This window comes from Theropithecus gelada, chromosome 20 (assembly GCF_003255815.1).
Source record: "Theropithecus gelada isolate Dixy chromosome 20, Tgel_1.0, whole genome shotgun sequence".
Lineage (NCBI taxonomy): Eukaryota > Metazoa > Chordata > Mammalia > Primates > Cercopithecidae > Theropithecus > Theropithecus gelada.
The window spans coordinates 7,890,613-7,909,995 of record NC_037688.1 but is presented as its reverse complement, the minus strand read 5'-3'; the positions used below and the strand labels follow the sequence as shown (position 1 = coordinate 7,909,995).

Below are 19,383 nucleotides of genomic sequence, written 5' to 3'. Positions count from 1 at the left end.
GTGGATCACTTGAGCCCAGGAGTTGGAGATCAGTCTGGGCAACACGGTGAAACCCCGTCTCTACAAAATTTACAAAAAAAATTAGCCAGGCATGGCAGGCTGTGTCTGTAGTCCAGCTCCTCGAGATGCTGAAGTAGAAGGATCACTTGAGCCGAGGAGGTACAGGTTGCAGTGACCCAAGATCGTGTGGTCACAATCCACGTGGACAACCAGAAAACTTTTTATGTGCAAGCACAGTGACATTAACAAAATGAAAGAATCACTCACTTGCAATGTAACTGTGCTCACCAAACTTTAATTTTAATTCAAGTTTCACAGGTAAATAACCAACGTTTAATATGAAATGCTGCAGAACTTACAGTTGCTTTGTCTAAAACTTTCACCGAATCCTCATCTGCGACTTTGTGTTTCCGAAGAGCTTCTTCCAGAGTCCAGAGGGGTAGGTTCTCCCACTTCCCAAACACCACTAGGTCGATGTCACTGAACACAGAATACATATACAAGAGGGTCTGAAGAAGCTGGAAACTTGTTTTAACTGACACTCATGCTTACAGACTTCATTAGTACAATTAAAACCTATTTCCCACCCTGGCCAACAAAGACTAAATGTGTTAGTGATAATGGTTTTGTGGAGAGGGGAAATAGTAGTTGTTGATTTTAACAAACTCCTCCTTCCAGTCATTTCACAGAATTCAGGTCTCAGGAAATAGGGTAATTTTGAAAGAAGTAAAACCTCAAAAAAAAAAAAAAAGGCACTTAACGTCCTTTCCTTAATAAAGGCTTCCGGTACTAGACATAATGATTTTCCTATCTGGATGAGATTAATTGCAACTCAGAAATATTATGAAGTGCTTTAAACTGGATGCAGAACAAGTATCCTGCATGCTACCATTTGTGTTAATACACACACATGTCCTTTTATATGCACAGGTATCTCTGAAAGGATATGTGAGAAATTGGTAAAAGTGGCTGTTCTGGCTGGGCGTGGTGGCTCACACCTGTAATCCCAGCGCTTTCGGAGGCCGAGGTGGGCAGATCACGAGGTCAGGAAATTGAGACCATCCTGGCTAACACGGTGAAACCCTATCTCTACTAAAAAATACAAAAAAATTAGCCGGGCACAATGGCAGGCGCCTGTAGTCCCAGCTACTCGGGAGGCTGAGGCAGGAGAATGCCGTGAACCCGGGAGGCGGAGCTTGCAGTGAGCTGAGATCGCGCCACTGCACTACAGCCTGGGCAACACAGCCAGACTCCATCTCAAAAACAAAACAAAACAAAACAAAAAAACAAGTGGCTGTTCCACGGAGAACCAGGGGGCAGAGGTGGGACTGAGACTTTTCCCTGTATTGATTTTTGTGCCTTTTCCAAATGTGAACTATGTGAATGTACTACCTATTCATAAAATTTAATTAAATTTTTTAAGAAAGAGTGATTTTTCATGTTTTACTGAGGCTGAGAACCTAAGTAAGAAATATGAACTCGAAGTTGAGTATTTTATGACTTTTGCAGGCCTAGGACATCTATGGGAAGAATGGAAATTGCCGGGGTCCACCCACTTCAGCACACTTTAAGTTGGGCTAAAGTGTACCAAATCAAGCTCAAATGGAAAAACATGACGCTGACTTTATTCTGGAGAGATTAAGTAATAATAGTAATAACCATGACGGAATGTTCAAACAATTTCAATTCTTAGAGAGCAAGTATTCACCCTTCAGAGAAACATCATTTCCAAAAGAAAGCCTCCAAGGCTGTGCATCAAGAGAGGTCTCATTTGAGAAGACTGAAACTGAACAAGAGTCCTGAAAGGCCAAGATCTTTCTCAGAGAAGAGATCTGTACCTGAATTTCTGGATCAGGATGCTGGAGCCATAACTAGTAGAATGAGTTCTTAATTTGAAAGCGAGAGTGAGAGAGTGAGTGAGTGAGACAGTGGGAACTCACATTCTAGAGGATATACAATCAGACATTTTATCATGAGACTACATTAACATCTGTGTCAGTGGGTTAAGTTATGGGACTGAGCAATACTCTGCCAGGTAGTCAATTTCTAAAATTAGTAACTAACTGATTCCACTGCAACATGATCCCTTTTCCATCTCTCTGTACCATCTACGTCTTGGAGATGTGAAGTGATATTCTACTTCAAGGTAAATCAAATTAAATGCTGGTAAATCCTTTACTTTTTTATTTTTTATTTTTATTTTATTTATTTTTTTGAGACAGAGTCTCACTCTGTTGCCCAACCTGGAGTACAATCTCAGCTCACTGCAACCTCCACCTCCCGAGTTTAAGCAATTCTCCTGCCTCAACCTCCGGAGTAGCTGGGATTATAGGCGCGTGCCGCTACACCCAGCTAATTCTTGTATTTTTAGTAGAGATGGAGTTTCACCATGTTGGCCAGGCTGGTCTTGAACTCCTGACTTCAAGTGATCCGCCCTCCTCGGCCTCCTGAATTGCTAGGATTACAGGCGTGAGCCACCATGCCCAGTCCCATTTATGTTTTATAAATTTGTTTTGTTTCTACTCCTTACAAATTTGACAGCCAAAATGAATACACTCTAGGAAAAGGTACAGTCCTTTAAAAGATTAATGAGTGTACTAACCTAGTAGGTAAATATAGTCCAGTTTTAAAACTTCCAAATATCTGGACCTGAAACAGAAAAAGAAGTTATTATATTGAGGTATCAGATAAAGTCACCAAGATATGGAGAAATGTCAGTTTTTGCTACCCTCTACTGGTACTTTTCGGTATGACAAGAGTATTTTTTTTTCTAACCCCATTCTTCATGAAGTGGGCATTCTGTTTCACAAGCAGACATTCTGAATATAATTTCAACTTACCTGGTTCAAATATGAAACACAGAGACCAAAATACAGTTGTCCCTTGGTATCGGCAGGAGACTGGTTCCAGTCCCACTATGCCAAAATCTGAAGATGTTCGAGTCACTGCTATAAAATGGTGGAGTATTTGCATATAACTATGCGAGTCCTCCCATATACTTTACATCATCTTTAGATTACTTATAATACCTAGTACAATGTAAATGCTATCTAAATAGTCGTTATACTGTATTTTAAAAATAATTTGTATTGTTTTTATTGGTGCATTGTTATTTTAATAGTTTTTTTCTGAATATTTTCAATCCACTGTTGGTTTAATATGGAAGTGTGGTACTTAAGGATACAGAAAGCCAACCACAGGAAACTTCCAGAAGTAGTTCAGATCAACAATGTTCCCTCATTATCCAGAGACACAATCACAAATCCTTAATTTTTGTTCTCTGAGCAGGAGTCTTCGAATAGATTACTAAATTGGGATCAGACTAACTGTAGGGCAAGTGTGGGCCTTTAGGTCAATTCCACAGAGAACACCAGGCACCATCATTTTATAACGTCGTGCTGTGGCATAAAACTGGGATGCATTCCACCTCAACCCATGGAGAACAGGGGAACTCAGGCAGAAATACGTATGCAGGTAATTGTAATAAAAAAGGATAGGCCGGGCATGGTGGCTCACGCCTTTAATCCCAGCACTTTGGGAGGCCGAGGCAGGTGGATCACCTGAGGTCAGGAGTTCACGACCAGCCTGGCCAACATGATGAAACCCCGTCTCTACTAAAAACACAAAAATCAGCCAGGTGTGGTGACGGGTACCTGTAATCCCAGCTACTCAGGAGGCTGAGACAGGAGAATTGCTTGAACCTGGGAGGCAGAGGCTGCAGTGAGCTGAGATCATGTCACTGTGTCACTGCACTCCAGCCTGGGCGACAGAGCAAGACTCCATCTCAGGGCGGGGGAAAAGGATAAACAGTGAAACAAGTTCAACCTCTGAGGCGAGATGGACCTGGGAACCTAACCACAAGCTCATGTTCCTCATCTGTAGGTAGACAGATGATGGCTGGCTGGCTGGCTGGACAGAGAGAGAGAGATAGTCAACCTCCACCTAAGAAAGATAAGGGTTAAATTAGACCAGGGCTTCTCAACATTGGCATTTGGGAGTGGATAATTCTTTGTTGTAAGGGCCTATACTGTTCATCACAGAATGGCTGGCAGCATCCATGGCCTCTACCCACTAGGTACTAGCAGTGCATACCCAGCCAGGACAATCAAAAATGTCTCGGACATTGCCAAACGCCCCCCTGGAGAGCAAAATAACCACCGGCTAAGAACCACTGATTTGGATCACATAGGAGAAAGAATGTGACATATGGTCACTGTTCATAAAATATTAGTATCCTCGCCTTTTCCCTTTACCTACAGCGTCATATATATACTGTCATATACATGCAAGTTTTACATACAGTGAAACTTCCTTGTTTTGCCAATTGGACAAAAACACCACCCAGGACAGTGCCTAAAGAAAAGTTACAGAACACAAAGTAATGGATTCTATTATTTTGTTACTTCTTTGCATACACAAAATCATAAAACAGGCCCTCAAAGTGCCCTAAAAAGTGAAGTATTAACTTAGTACCAGTAACAGGCCAAGTGTGGTGGCTCACGCCTATAATCCTAGCACTTTGGGAGGCCAAGGCGGGCAGACTGCTTGAGCCCAGGAGTTCAAGACCAGCCTGGGCAACACAGTGAGACTCAGTCTCTACAAAAAAATACGAAAATCAGCTAGGTGTGGTGACGTGCACCTGCAGTCCCAGCTACTCGGGATGCTGAGGTGGATCACTTGAGCCCAGGAAATCAAGGCTGCAATGAGTCGTGATTGCACTACTGCACTCCAGCCTCAGCAACAGAGTGAGACCCCTATCTCAAAAAAAAAAAAAAAAAACAAAAGACCTGGTACCAGTAACAAAAACAACAAATAAGCCAAGAAGAAATCCCAAGCAATCATTTTGTTCACTGACTGGGAGCTGTCTAAAAGGCAATTAGCTGGTCTGAGAGAGATGAAAAATGGCAATTTCAGGAAAGAAATAAGAAAAGACTTATGCCTGCATTAGCCACAGTGACAAAATTTCGTACTTGACATTTTCATTCAGCTGTAAACAATTATATAATGTTTACTCTGGCAGGCTGGAACTAAGTAGTAATGAGGTTTTGATATATCATATCCAATAACAGACCACTACAACAATGAGGTTTGATTTGTCTTTCTTCTCTTTACACTAATAATTTCTAACAATAGCTTGCCTTTAGTAGTTGCTATTAGCACTACAAAAAAAAAAAAAAAGTTGTTAGTCATCCAATCCAATGAAAATAATCAGTAAGCCTCAAATTCTAAAGACTGCAGAAAATTCTTTGCCTTTAAAATTTAATTAGACCACAACTCTACAGTGCACTTCTACTTGCATGTGAGGACTAGCATGAGATACTAGCAGATAGGCTTCTGGCCCGTGGACAAGGACTGTCCCAAGCATAGGCTACCCAGGAAGGGACTCACGTCAGCGCTGGGCCAGAGCTCCTTAATTACACTCTCGATCCTGTTCACCACCTCCATCCGCATCTTCTCTTCCTCAGGTCTTGGAGACATGTATTCGTAAAAATCACTGATTTCTTCATGCAGACTGAAGAAAAAAGCAGAAAAGTTAATATGAATAGGGCCAATCTAATGAGAAATCACTATCTTAAATAATCTTATTTAATTAGGTCTTATAATTCAGTTGATGACTACCTTAATTTTAATGTTATAACTCAAGATAAGCTAAAATGGGAATGTACAGAATTTAATCAAAAAAACCAAAATAATTAAATAACATAAGAAATTTCCTGTGCAAAACACTTGCTGAGGTGCTGGTGATTTAAATAAAATAAAATAAAATTTAAAAAGCATACAGCCTGGCCTCTGCCTTTCCACTTCTGATCTAATAGACACAAGAAGATACTGAATCCAGGCAAATTTCCTGGCAGTAGGGACTGACCCTCTTACCTCTTGGGGATCCATTCCTCACAGTAGCAAACAGTACATCTTTCATAATGTTTGCTCAGTGAATTAAGTGTCAAATGAACAAATCAGGCAGTGAACAACAGCAAAGTCTTGAAAAGAATGGCTGGTAGACAAAGGCTCCATGAAGGAGCTGAAGACTTCCAGAGCCTGCGAGGTACAGGGCAATCAGCCAGCTACAAGGGCTGTGGCAGGCAGAGTGGGAGAAGCATCTGGAGAGGAAAGCAGGCCCCAGTAGAGGGCAGGCTCTGAATGACTGACTGGCTAAGAGGTTCAAGCTTTCCCCCTGTGGCAACAGAGCTATTTAAATGTTTCTGACAGGGACTAGAGAGAGACTGACTTCAAAAATGCAGCATTTTAAGAAGATTAAACTGGCAACTATGCAAACAACAGACCAGCAAAGAGACTAGACTAGATGCAGGGAAAAGTCATGAATCAAGTTGCAGGAGGATTGGATGAAGGCCTAGAAGATGGTGGAAGGAAAGGAATGGGCTCCAGAAACAAAACACACACATACCCACACCCCGTGGCCAGGCGCAGTGCCTGGCTATCATAGTGGTGGGGGGCTAAGGATGCCTTCAGCGGCTGAAGCCTGAGGGCCTGGGGGAAAACTACTGGTCTGGAAGAAAGGACAAACTCACTGGGCTGAGCAATGACTTGAATGTAGTCAGGATGGGGGACAGAGAGAAAAGCAGCATCCCTTTCTAAGTTGGTGAGGCTATGAAGAGCTATAAATGGCTGGGAAGGGAAAGTGAAGAGGTCAGCTCACCTTCCCTAGAGCACTGACCACCCATGAGGACTGAGCCACGGAGGTAAGCACAGGGACTCTACTAACTGGGATAGACCAGAAGGCTCGGAGCAACAGGTGCAAAGCGCCTCAGGGGAAGGAAGGGGCAGAGGGGTTGGCCTGGGGCACAGCAGTAGGAAGGAAGGGCAGCCACAGCTTAACAGAGCCTTGAAGTAGGAGCATGCCTGCAACTGTGTGGCACCTTCAGGGCCCAGAGCAGGAAGCTGGAAAAACTGACAGACCAAAAATCGCTTTAGGGAAGGAAAAAAAAGTGTTTACATCCTAATCCCCAAAGGCTATAACTTGTGCTACAAGAAACTCTGGAAAGTGAAAATGTGACTGATTAAGCAATCCATAGTTCCTCCTTCTGATTTTTTATTTTTAGCCTAAGAGTCAAAAACCTTGAGTTCTAGACTCAGGTTCTGCCTGAGGGCAGCTGTGTTCCCTTTGGCACTCTCAGGCTTCAGTGTGTCAGGTACAGCACACAGCTGGTAAGCAGGAGCCTTTTCAGGCCTTCAGTTTCAAAACCTGGGCCTTTCGCAGAGGATGATTTACAACAGCGTTCGGCCTGTTTGCTATGCAATATGTCACAAAAAGTGGATCTTAAAACTCCAGAGAGGTCTGTAGGTGAATCCAAAAGATATCCCAGTGGGGCCATTTTCCTTGCTATGCCTCTAGGTACCTTCAGGACCTTCAACTTCTGTTTTGAAGTTGTGTTTTGTTTTGATTTGAGTTTCCCAGGTTTGATTATGTTCTCTAAGGTCTATCTATCCCCTTCTGCTTCTTGAAGACAGCAGCTGAATGGGAATCGCTGTTAGGAAGCTTACAGTTTGCTGTGCTCTTCTGCACAAGTCAGCTGGCAAAGATGAGGGCCATGAATAAACGACAGAACAAATGGACTGCTTCTTATCTTACTGCGTAGTCTGCAGTGACTGATCAGAGTTTATTCGTAGTTCTAAAACAGATCCATAGAAAAACTGCATTTTAACTAATGGGGGGGAAAAAACTCCTAAATGTGACTGCATCTATTCTGAAGGCCCCCTTACAAATTTTCTAATTCAAATAAAGGCAAAAAGTATTTAGCACAACTGTCAGTCAATATGAAGTCATAAGAAACTGATTAAGAATTCATTCTCTGGCCAGGCGAATGGCTCATGCCTGTAATCCCAGCACTTTGGGAGGCTGAGGCAGGCAGACTGCCTGAGGCCAGGAGTTGGAGACCATCTGGCCAACATGGCGAAACCCCTTCTCTACTAAAAATATAAAAATTAGCTGGGCGTGGTGGCGTATGCCTGTAATTCCAGTTCCTTAGGAGGCTGAGGCACAAAAATCACTTGAACTTGGGAGGTAGAGGTTGCAGTGAGCTGACACCGTGCCACTGCACTCCAGCCTGGGTGGTGGAGTGTGAGATTTTGTCTCCAAAAAAAAAAAAAGAATTCATTCTCTAAACATTACCAAGTGCCTATGTTCAAGGCACTAGGAGAAAACTGGCTCATCAAACATGATCCTTGCCCTGGGTCACTTCTATCTAACAATGAAAAGGAACACTTATTTAATGTAGTTTTGTAGAACATAGTGCAATGCATATGTTCTGCACTATTCTGCCATAGGCAGCTTCCAGATGAATGATTCAGAGCTTTCCAATGATCATAGCTGCCCAGGATGGACTGGGTTGCCTTGTAGGTTAGTAAGGTCCCTGTCATGATCAGCATAAAGAAACCAGATGACCATGAGGCAAACAAAGGTCCAATAAAACGGTTTTCTGAACTTGGTAAAAAGTTGGAAAAGATTCTAAAATTCACTTTCAGTGCTGCAATCTAGTGTTCTAACTAGCACATTAATTTGGGGGAAAATTATTATAGATTTGTAAGACAAGCTCTGAAGACTACCCTCAACAATCAATAGCCCATGGCACCACCTTCCTATTTCAGAAAAAAATGGTTCCACAGGTTATTGTATTTTGATTGATGCACATGTGTAACTATCAATGCATATGTGCATCAATCAAAATACAATACAATTTGATTGACGCATATTTGCAATCAATTTGTATTTTGATTGATGCATATTTGCAAAATGGAAGGGGGAAAGAGGAATACGGAAAAAGAGGAGGGCTATTAAAGCCAAGCCACACTTGCAAAGTCAGAAGAGGAAATCCAATCTCAGGTCTGCCAGGCTCAGTTTCTCATCCACACCAGGCACAAGCATCACTATCTCACCTATATGTAACTAGCTACATGTGAAATACTCAGAGAACAACCAGATAAAATATCTTGGAACACTGAGGAAATAAACTTCAAGTACAGATTTTAAAATAATTCTAACAGGCTCTATCCTTGGGACTGAGTAATTTTACTGGCACAGTGCCTTGCATATTCAGGCACTTAAAATACCCTGACGGGCTGGAAGTTTGTTTGTAGAGTGTGCACTGTAAGTCTGGCTCTCATTTGAGTGGCAGAGTGGACGCCTGAGGAATTTTGTAGGCTTGCTTTCACAAGGTAATATAATTTTATGCCTCTGAAAGCATTCAAGTACACAGAGAAAACTTCGGTTTGTCCCATGTTTGGATCAAAATTTAATATGATTTATGAGTAGGTATTGCTTGATGACACATGCCCAGTGTTACAGTTTCTCATATAAAATTATAAAATACATCATACTGAAGTAAGAATGATGAAAAAAAAGTATAGAATACAACTCTTCTGTGATCTGAACTCATATGTACCCAAAATATAGTGCCCTCTCTAGGATATCAGTGTTTTTATGTTAAAAGGAAAAGTGACTCAGGCATAGTGGCTCATGCCTGTAACCCTAGCATTTTGGGAGGCTGAGGCAGGTGGATCGCTTGAGTCCAGGAGTTCGAGACCAGCCTCGATGACATGGTGAAACCCCATCTCTACAAAAATACAAAAAATTAGCCAGGCGTGATGGTGCATACCTGTAATCCCAGCTACTCAAGAGGCTAAGGTGGGAGAATCGCTTGAGCCCGGGAGACAAAGGTTGCAGTGGGCTGAGACTGTGCCTCTGTTCTCCAGCCTGGCAACAGAGCAAGACTCCGTCTCGAAAAAACAAAAAAAAAGTAAAAAAAGGAAAAGCGAACAAGATCCCTGTTCACAAAGGAAAAGTCACATAAGAGCAATATGATGACATGAGCACCACTATATAACGGGAAAAGATGCCAAAAACAAGAGGGTAAGAGAAACAAAATTAATTTGCTGGGGTAAAATTTATATTAAAATCTCAAATTTAATAACAACATTTAATATGACAAGGAGGTGTCCAAAAAACATATTCCATATTTAAAAAATAAAACTCACAGGTAATTTAAGTTAAAAAAAAACAAAAAACAAAAAACCACTTCTGTTCTGAGGAAAGATCTGCTACAGAAAGGGAATCTAGCCTATCAAAATTATGTGAATTTTATAATGCTTGTCACAGGGTGGGAGGTTCAAGTTCTTTGGCTGGCAAAGGAAGAACCGTTTCACATCCTTCAGTTGGACCACCACCCTGGGCACGTTGTGAGTTGCTTAGTAGCTTCTGCACTCTCAAAACCAAAGGAAAGGTGGAAAACTCCCTTGTGCCTTCCAGGTCAACGGCCGCAGATGACCCACGGCCAGCCCCTCTGCTCAGCACCGTCCCCTGCGGCTCATCCATGCTTCTGTTCAGGGGTGACACTGCTTCCCAAGAGATACCTGCCCAGACATAGCATGTCTAAGCCCACCTCCACATCAAGGTCCTGTTTTCCCAGTTCCATAACTGAAGTCAGATCCCTTTAATTACCAACTTCAAAAAAAAAAAAAAGAAAATAACACACACACACACAAAAAATAATAATTACCAACTTCATCCTTACATGAAGGAACTAACAAAGTTCTATTCGATAACTGTCAATAACAGGACATCCCCCCACCAAAAAAAAAAAAAAAAATACATACATATATATATATATCTTTAGGTTCATGATATCCAATTTTGAAACAATATATTGAAAAGGCATTCATATGCATGTGGGGAAGCATAAATTACTACAACCTCTCCCGAGGTCATTCTACTAACAAATGATAATGTTTATATAAATAATTTTTAAAATTTCCCTTCTCACCATCCTCCAGAAATATTTTCATGAGCGAACAAGGACATCTGTATAAGGATGTTTACCACAGGATTATTTAGGATACTAAAAAATTTAGAAATTGTATCAATGTCCATCAACAGGATCTAATTAAATAATCATAGAAGCACCCATTGACTGACTTTCTCTTTGACTTTCTCTTTATAGCCAATAACCTCTTTAAAAGAATGAAGTAAAGCTATATAAGCTGATAAAGATGTCAAATATGTTAAGCTGGAAAGAAAAAGCACAAAAAAATGTGTTCAGCAGAATCCCCTTTGTGTGCGTTAGACATGTGCAGGGGCAGGAGTTGTGGCTCATGCCTGTAATCCTAGCACTTTGGGAGGCTGAGGCGGGTGGATCACTTGACGTCAGGAGCTTCAGACCAGCCTGGCCAACATGGTGAAACCCCATCTCTACAAAAAATACAAAAATTAGCTGGGTGTGGTGGTGGTTGCCTGTAATCCCAGCTACTCGGGAGGCTGAGGCATGAGAATCACTTGAACCCGGGAGGCGGAGGTTACAGCATACTGAAATCACGCCACTGCACTCCAGCCTGGATGACAGAGCAAGACTCTGTCTCAAAAAAAAAAAAAAAAAGACATGTAAACACATACACACAGAGGCAGATACACAACATGCTCCTATTTGCATTGCAAGGAGAACTGTCAACAGATATTACCTTAGGGACAGGGACTTTTGCCCAGTGGAGGGTACAGGCAGGAGAGTTAGGAAGACTTTAACTTTTTTTTTTTTGTATCTTTCTGTACTACTATAATTTTTTTTAAAAATCAGCATGTATTTGTCCGCTTTTCAAACAGTGATTATTGTCTGCTTGATGAGATTACAGACCAGGAGATTTGTTGTCACCTTTATATTTTCCCATGTGAAAAATATGGTTGTGAGTATGCATGTTCCACCCGCTAACCGGCCCTCTGCCCACCCCACACAGAACAGGGTCTATATACGATACTGTTAACAGTGATTACATCTGAAGAGGGACTGGGGGGTCATTTTAAGAAAAATGCATACATGTTAATTACCACTGTATATTTTTAAAACAAGAACTTCATCATAAAAAAATTCATTAAAGAAAACACAAAGCAGAAACAATCTAATAATCTAGCTTTGCAGACACACTTCGAAAGAGGGTGACGTGGGTCGGCTGTGGAAGGAGCTCAGTGGTCAGCCTGTGGGCAATACTGATACCTGGGGACACAGAAGACCCCCAAATCCAGGAATGCAGTGACAGCACACACCAGTATATTTCGCGAAGTTTCTGCATGTCCAGCGCAGTGTGTGTGGTGAGTTTCTGCTAGTGTCTGGCCCATCCTTTCTGGGATTATTTATATACTCAAACATGTTGCAAGGCAGATTTCTAGAAGAATACACAAAAACTGCTAGCAGGACTTTCCTCTGGGGTGGAGTAGAGGTCTGAATTTGCATGATTTTGTACTGTTTGATTTTTTTCAAACCCGCCTAGACACCAAGAGAAGCGAGTGTCTTCTCTTGGGCCCTGGGGTGATGGCAGTGCAATCTGAGTGACATCTTCAGGAGACTGCAGATGGATCTTTACCAAGAAACTCATACACACATCTAGCCTCCTGTACTTGCAGCTACCAGCTAGACATCCCTACAAAGATGTCACCTCACACTAAACAAGTTCAAAACACAACAGCCTGCCATTCTCTTAAATCGATTCCTACTCCTGTGTTTTCTTCCCTGAGTGGAAACTTCAGTCTTCCTTGGTTCATTTTCCTTCATCTACAAAGTCAAGAGGTTTCCAAATCCTTGTACCCGAAACCAAAAAACAAAACACTTCCAAATCAGATCCTGCCCCTCCACCTTCCCTGACCGTGCTTTGAGTTTAATTCTTTTTCTCTCAGTAGAACACTGTGGCAGCCTCCAAACTGGTCTCCCTGCCATGAGCCTCTCCCTTTTCTAGGCCATCGCTGCATGATTACCGAGGTCCCCTTCCTTAGCCTATCTGTGTCATTTCCATCCTCCTTATGGTAACACTGCCTACCTTTCCAGCCTCACTTACAAGAGCTTCCGAGCCCACTTCTATGACAGCCCCACAGAACTGGACCGAGGCATGCCTTGCCTTTTCAAGAATCACCCTCTCACTCAGCTTTGGAGATCTCAAATATTAGCTCCTCTGTAAAATTCCCAGAGGCAGAATCACTTGAGAGCCTCCTGAGGGCTCCTGGAGCATGGCCAACCAGGCCTAGCCGTGGCAGAGCAGTGAGGCTTACAGGCCTCCCTATTCAGACTCAACTCTTCCTGCTTTGGGCTCTGTGTGCCCAGATGCAAGACTCAACACAGAGAAGCACCTTCTTAGGGAGGAACCTTCTGTTCACAGGGGAACATCTACCCACCCTGATGTCCACATAGTCTCAAAAGGGACGTGATGTTCCTTAAAATGAGCTCCAAACCAGGATCCAAGAAAATGGATGCTCACACAATGTGGCTGAGAACTGACAAAACCAGAAGGAGGACAATTTGACCTAAGAACTATAGATGTCTACTGTCCTTAAAGAAGATAATTACACCTTTCAGAATGTAGCCAAAGGAAGTCTGCATGTGCACAGAGATAGGGCGATAAGAAAATATTCACAATGAACATGTAATTTTCTTTAAAAAGCCAAGGTTTACAAGTGGAATGCCTAAAAGCTTTACATTTTAAAGTCTGTACAATGTGCCTACCTTCTACAGTACTGATAACAATACAAGGTCACTTGAAAAAGGCCGTGCCTAAATAGGAAGCTCTCCAGTTCCAAAGCAGAAAGACAAAAAGCCTTCTCTCTCCTCTATTTGTAGACAAGAAACTTATTCACTCCCCTAAATAATTTGTACCATCTCCCAAGATTTAAAAAAACAAGAGAGACAGAAAATACAGATGTTGACATACAGATTTAAATACAGAAATACGGATTCAAAAGGAAAAAGAAAGAGCCCATATATCTTACTTTTATGAATGCTGCAGGCATTTACAACAGTGAATCATGGCTAAGGAATGCCATATTTGCTATGGTAACCCTTCCTTGGTTAGGACACGAGAGTAAAAGTACAGGGAATGGATACTCGTCTGTATGTCCTAAATTACAGTTTTCATTTTTTTCTTCTTTTAAGAGGTACTCGTGCCTGCTTTCCTAGAAATTAGAGCATTCCTTTTAAATGCCACTGCCAGTTGCACTCAATTTCTGGACTACAGTTTTTTAGGCCAATGTTTCAGAAGGATGGTTTTTCAGTTGATTTCCTCTTGGTCCCTTCCCACTTAGCTGCTATGAAAAGACATAATGAAAACTACCCGATTCTCCCCAGGCCTCTTTCTTTTGCCACCCAGCCTTACTACTACTTTCAATTGATTATAAAGAGAGAACAAGAAAAGAAATCATTACCCAAGAGTTGCTTTATCTAATTTGGGTCAAAAATTATTTCCCTTTCCAATAAAATTTCTGAACTACCCAAACTACTCTTGAGTAGATCCAACCAAATTTGGGTAAAGTTAGGAAGCTTAAAGAAGAATGGTTGATGGTATTCTCTAAGATCAAATATCTTGCAACTAAAGCTTGATTAATAAATGTATTCCTCAAATGGGAAACCCTCAAATATCTGAGTGAAGAAAAAAAACAAAGCACAAATAAACAAAGCTTAATCTTTCCCTAGCTACAAGGTCCAAATGCCAATAAGAAGTTTGTTATATTCTTAAATATTAATAATGAAATATGGATGTGTTTAACCCGCGTAATCCCAATACCAAAACTTCATTTATATATTTATTTGTTGTTCACCTTTAGTGGAAGGGCTGGTGTTTAAGAATAGATACTAACCATTTGTAACATCTTTCCCTATGTTACAGTACAGGTAAAAGAAGCACAGAACTACCAAAGGGGCACCTTACATTCAAGGACCCCTACATATGAAAATTCCAGTATCCAAAATATACTAGCAGTGATTATTTGCTCAATAAATAATTTATATTAAATAGGACAAACTCCCAATGTGTATTTAAAATGTTTTAACTATTAGTAGTGATTATTTGGATAATGAAACTAGAAACAAGATTAATTTGGAGAAAAGATATAGCAACTTTCTTTTTCTGCACTGTTGAAATCTTTTGACCAAGTGCTGGTATTTTTTTTTTTTTTAAGAGATGATGTCTCACTATGTTGTCCAGGCTGGTCTCAAACTCCTGAGCTCAAGCAATCTGAGCACCTCAGCCTCCCAAAGTGCTGGGGTTACAGGCGTGCACCACTGTATCCAGCCTTTTTTTTCTTTTTTTTTTAAATAGAGTCTCCCTCTGTCACCCAGGCTGGAATACAGTGGCTCACTCCAACCTCTGCCTCCAGGGTTCAAGTGATTCTCATGCCTCAGTCTCCCAGGCAGCTGGAATTACAGGTGTGCACTACCACATCTGGCTAATTTTAGTATTTTTGGTAGAGATGGGGTTTCGCCATGTTCGCTAGGCTGGTCTTGAATTCCTGACCGCAAGAGATCTATCTGCCTTGGCCTCCCAAAGTGCTGGGATTACAGGTGTGAGCCACCTTGGCCAGCCACTGCTGCGGTTTTTTTCTTTTTTTTTTTTTTTTTTTTTTGAGACAAAGTCTTGCTCTATCGCCAAGGCTGGAGTGCAGTGGCGCGATCTTGGAGCACTGTAACCTCTGCCTCCCAAGTTCAATCAATTCTCCTGCCTCAGCCTCCTGAGTAGCTGGGATTACTGACATGTGCCACCACGCCCAGCTAATTTTTGTATTTTTAGTAGAGACAGCGTTTCACCATGTCGGCCAGGCTGATCTCAAACTCCTGACCTCAGGTGATCCACCTGCCTCAGCCTCCCAAAGTGCTGGGATTACAGGTATGAGCAACAGCACCCAGCCCAGTGCTGGTATTTTTAAAAGCAAAAAAACAAAACTAAATTGATTCACAAAGAATCAATTTACATATACACCAAAAACATAATGTGTACAAATCTACACTGACTTTTATGAGGTCCTATATTTTTTCAAAACTAAGAAATAAAAAAATAAATTCTGGGCTAGGCTAAGTGGCTCAGGCCTATAATCAGCACTTTGGGAGGCTGAGGGCTGGAAGATTGACTGAGGCCAGAAGTTCAAGACCAGCCTGGGTAATATGGTGAGACCCCGCCTCTGCAAAAAATTTTTTCAAATTAGCAGGGTGTGGTGGTGTGCACCTATAGTCCCAGCTACTCGGAAGGCTGAGGCAAGAGGATTGCTTGAGCCTGGAAGAAGTTGAGGCTGCAGTGAGCCATGTTCATGCCACTGCACACCAGCCTGGGCAACAGAGTGAGAACTTGTCTCAAAAAGATAAAAATAAAAAAAAAACACAAAAATAAAGCAAAAGACAAGTATTCAAAATAGACAAAGAACGCATAATATTCAACAATAAGAAAATAAACCCATTTTTAAAAATGGGCAGAAGACCTAAACAAAGGCCTCACTAAAGAAGATACATATATGATAAGTAAACATATTAAAAAGACGCTTAATGTCATACATCACTAAAGAATTGGAAATTAAAACAAGTGAGACAGCATTATATACTTAATAGAATATTCAAAATCCAGAACACTGACACCACCAAATGCTGGTGAGGATGTGCAACAACAGAGACTCTCATTCATTGCTGGTAGGAATGCAAAATGGCACGGCCGCTTTGAAAGGTAGATTTTTCTTTTATCTTCTATTTATTTATTTACTTAGTTTTGCTTCCTTACCCTCTGACTCATTTTTTTTTTTTTTTAAGTCAGGGTCTTGCTTTGTCACCCAGGCTGCAGTGCAGTGGTATGATCACAGTTTACTGCCACCTCCAGCTCCTGGGCTCAAGTGATCCTCCCACCTCAGTTTCCCAAGCAGTTAGGACTATAGGCACATAAGACCACGACCAGCTAATTTTTAAATTTTCTGTAGAGATGAGGTCTCACTATGTTGCCCAGGCTAGTCTCAAACTCCCGGCTTCAAGGGATCCTCCTGTCACAGCCTCCCATTATGCTAGGATTACAGGCGTGAGCCACCACACCCAGCTGGCAGTTTCTTAGCAAACTAAACATACTTTTACCATATAATCCAGCAATTGCACTCCTTGGTATTCACCATAATGAACTGAAAACCAATGTCCAAACACAAAAAAACCTACATAGAAGTTTATAGCAGCTTTATTTATAATTGTCACACTGGGCACGGTGGTGTATAGCTGTAATCCCAGTTACCCAGGAGGCTGAGGAGAGGGGTTCACGTGAGCTCAGTTGTTCAGGAGACCAGTATCTTAAACACAATCACACCCTGTCTCAAAATTTTTTTTTCAAATTATCAAAACTTGGAAGCAGCCAAAATGACCTTCAGTAGGTGAATGGATCAACTGTGGTACAACCATACAATGGAATATTATTCAGGACTAAAAAGAAATGGGTTATCAATCCAGGAAAAGACATGAAGGAATCTTAAATGCACATTACTAGATAAAAGAAGCCAACTGGAAAAGGTTACCTGCTGTATGATTCCAAGGGCATGACGTTCTGGGAAAGGCAAAACTATGGAGACAGTAAACAGGTCAGTGTTTGCCAGGGGCTAAGGGGAGGGATAAATTAATAGGTGAAACACAAAATTTTTAGAGCACAAACTGTGTCCAGCACCCTTTATTGAATGTTCCATCCTTTTCTCAATGACTGAGTAAGTAAATGCTGCTCCAGTCTGCCCAATGGCCTGTCCCCTTACTCCCCGACTAGTAATTTTACCACCCCACACACTCTCTTTGGGAAACAATTCCTATCCCTACTATTCCATGTGATTCTGGTGAAGCTGCACTGCAAAGCCAGTTGGCAGTTCAAGGCAGGAACAGCCATGGGTGGCCCCCAGTTAGTGTAGCATCCCCATCGTCACGGGCCAGGGATGGGCACATGGCCCCAGCACCCCACGTGGTATCTTCCTTAGGACTTTACACACTGACTCTAAGGAAGGTCACTTCCCTCTTTGATCTCAAGCTATAAAAATAGAAGACTGGAAGTATCAAAAAACCACACCTCCTTTCCTCTGGCTGCACAAAGGAAGCCATTAGCAACAGGAGAGAATGGAGCCAACCCCAAAAAGAATCAAAGTCAGGGGGAGACAGGCACTTGAGCTTTCTCTGGAGTCACTAAAGCAAATACCACCTTTGCTTAAGCAATTATGAGCTTATTTACCTTGCACCTGAAAGACTCCTGATTCACACACAAAGACTTTGATTATACATACTCTCATGGATAGCTAGATCAGGTCTTAAGTGTTCTTTCAGATCTATGGCTATTTCTGTCTATTCGAGGACTCAGATTACCCTTTAAAATTCATGTAAAATCTATAAGTAGTTGATAGTACAAAACCAATTGTCTTCCAAACTCATCTTTAGTTTTCAAAATGTTCTTGGCTATTCTTGCCTGTTTATTCTTCCAGATGCTCTTTAGAATCATTTTAACAAGTGACTCTCCCACCCTCCCCACAAAAAAAACAGTGGGATTTTAATTACATTAATCAACACATTAATGAGTTGATCTGACATCTTCAAGTTTTGTTTTTTTTTTTTATGCAACTCACTGTAAAGATTTTTGTATTTTCTTCACTTTTCTGGCTTTGTTCTAAATTATCTTAGGGATTTGATGCTCTAGTAAGTGAAATTCTTTTTTCTTTTTCTTTCCTTTTCTTTCTTTCTTTTTTTTTTTTTTTTTTTTTTTAGATAGAGTCTTACTTTGTCACCCAGGCTGGAGTGCAGTGGCATGATCTCAGCTCACTACAACCTGTGCTTCCTAGGCTCAAACAATCCTCCAACCTCAGCCTCCAAAGCAGTTGGAACTACAGGCGCGCACCACCGCACCTGGTTAACTTTTTTGTAGAGACGGGGTTTTCCATGTTGCCTAGGATGGTCTTGAACTCCTGAGTTCAAGAGATCCACCTGTGTTGGCCTCCCAAAGTGCTAGGATTACAGCCACGGGCCAGCGTGCCCGGCTTCTTCTTTTTTAAATTATATTTTCTGTCACATATTACAAATATCGACTTTTGCATGTTTATTTTGTAACCAAGCAGGCAGTTTTCTTGCCCTACTACATTGGCTAGAATTACTAAAATAAGATCAAATAACATGGTGAGGGCAGGCATCCTGTCTTGTTATGGATTTAATGTGTTAAATCAAGTTTAGCCTAAAACTGTCTTCTTACATATTTTAAGTTTGATCTACAGGTTTTTCCATCCATAGTGAACTATAACCTAAATGGAGATGTAAAGAGACTGGAACCTGCTCTTGTGCCAATCACCGGGTTTTGGCCAATCAAAGGTGGTCAACTGTTCAAACCTCTACTTGTGTTCAAATAAGGCAAATTCTTATTGGTTTGGTATTGGATTGGTTAATCCGGCTGTTTCTGTACCTCACTTCTCTTTTCTGTACATCACTTTCCTTTTTCCATCCATAAATCTTCTTCCACCACATGGCTGTGCTGGAGTCTCTCTGAACCTACTCTGGCTCGGGAGGCTGCCCAATTTGCAAATCATTCTTTGCTCAATTAAACCAGTAAATGGCATAGTGGCTCACATCTGTAATCCCAGCACTTTCA

At 41.5% G+C, this 19,383-nt stretch overlaps 1 protein-coding gene across 3 annotated transcripts in view; it reads right to left on the bottom strand.

Moving 5' to 3' along the window:
* The window catches only part of TENT4B (terminal nucleotidyltransferase 4B), an 81,691-nt gene that overhangs the window by 16,227 nt on the left and 46,081 nt on the right, over positions 1–19,383 (bottom strand). For all 3 annotated transcript variants that reach the window (XM_025371431.1, XM_025371432.1, XM_025371430.1), the window contains 3 exons: positions 5,389–5,512; positions 2,603–2,649; positions 360–480 (listed from right to left, as the gene is read on the bottom strand). In XM_025371431.1, coding sequence (XP_025227216.1) covers positions 360–480; positions 2,603–2,649; positions 5,389–5,512 — 292 coding nt within the window. The remainder of the gene's footprint in view (positions 1–359; positions 481–2,602; positions 2,650–5,388; positions 5,513–19,383) is intronic.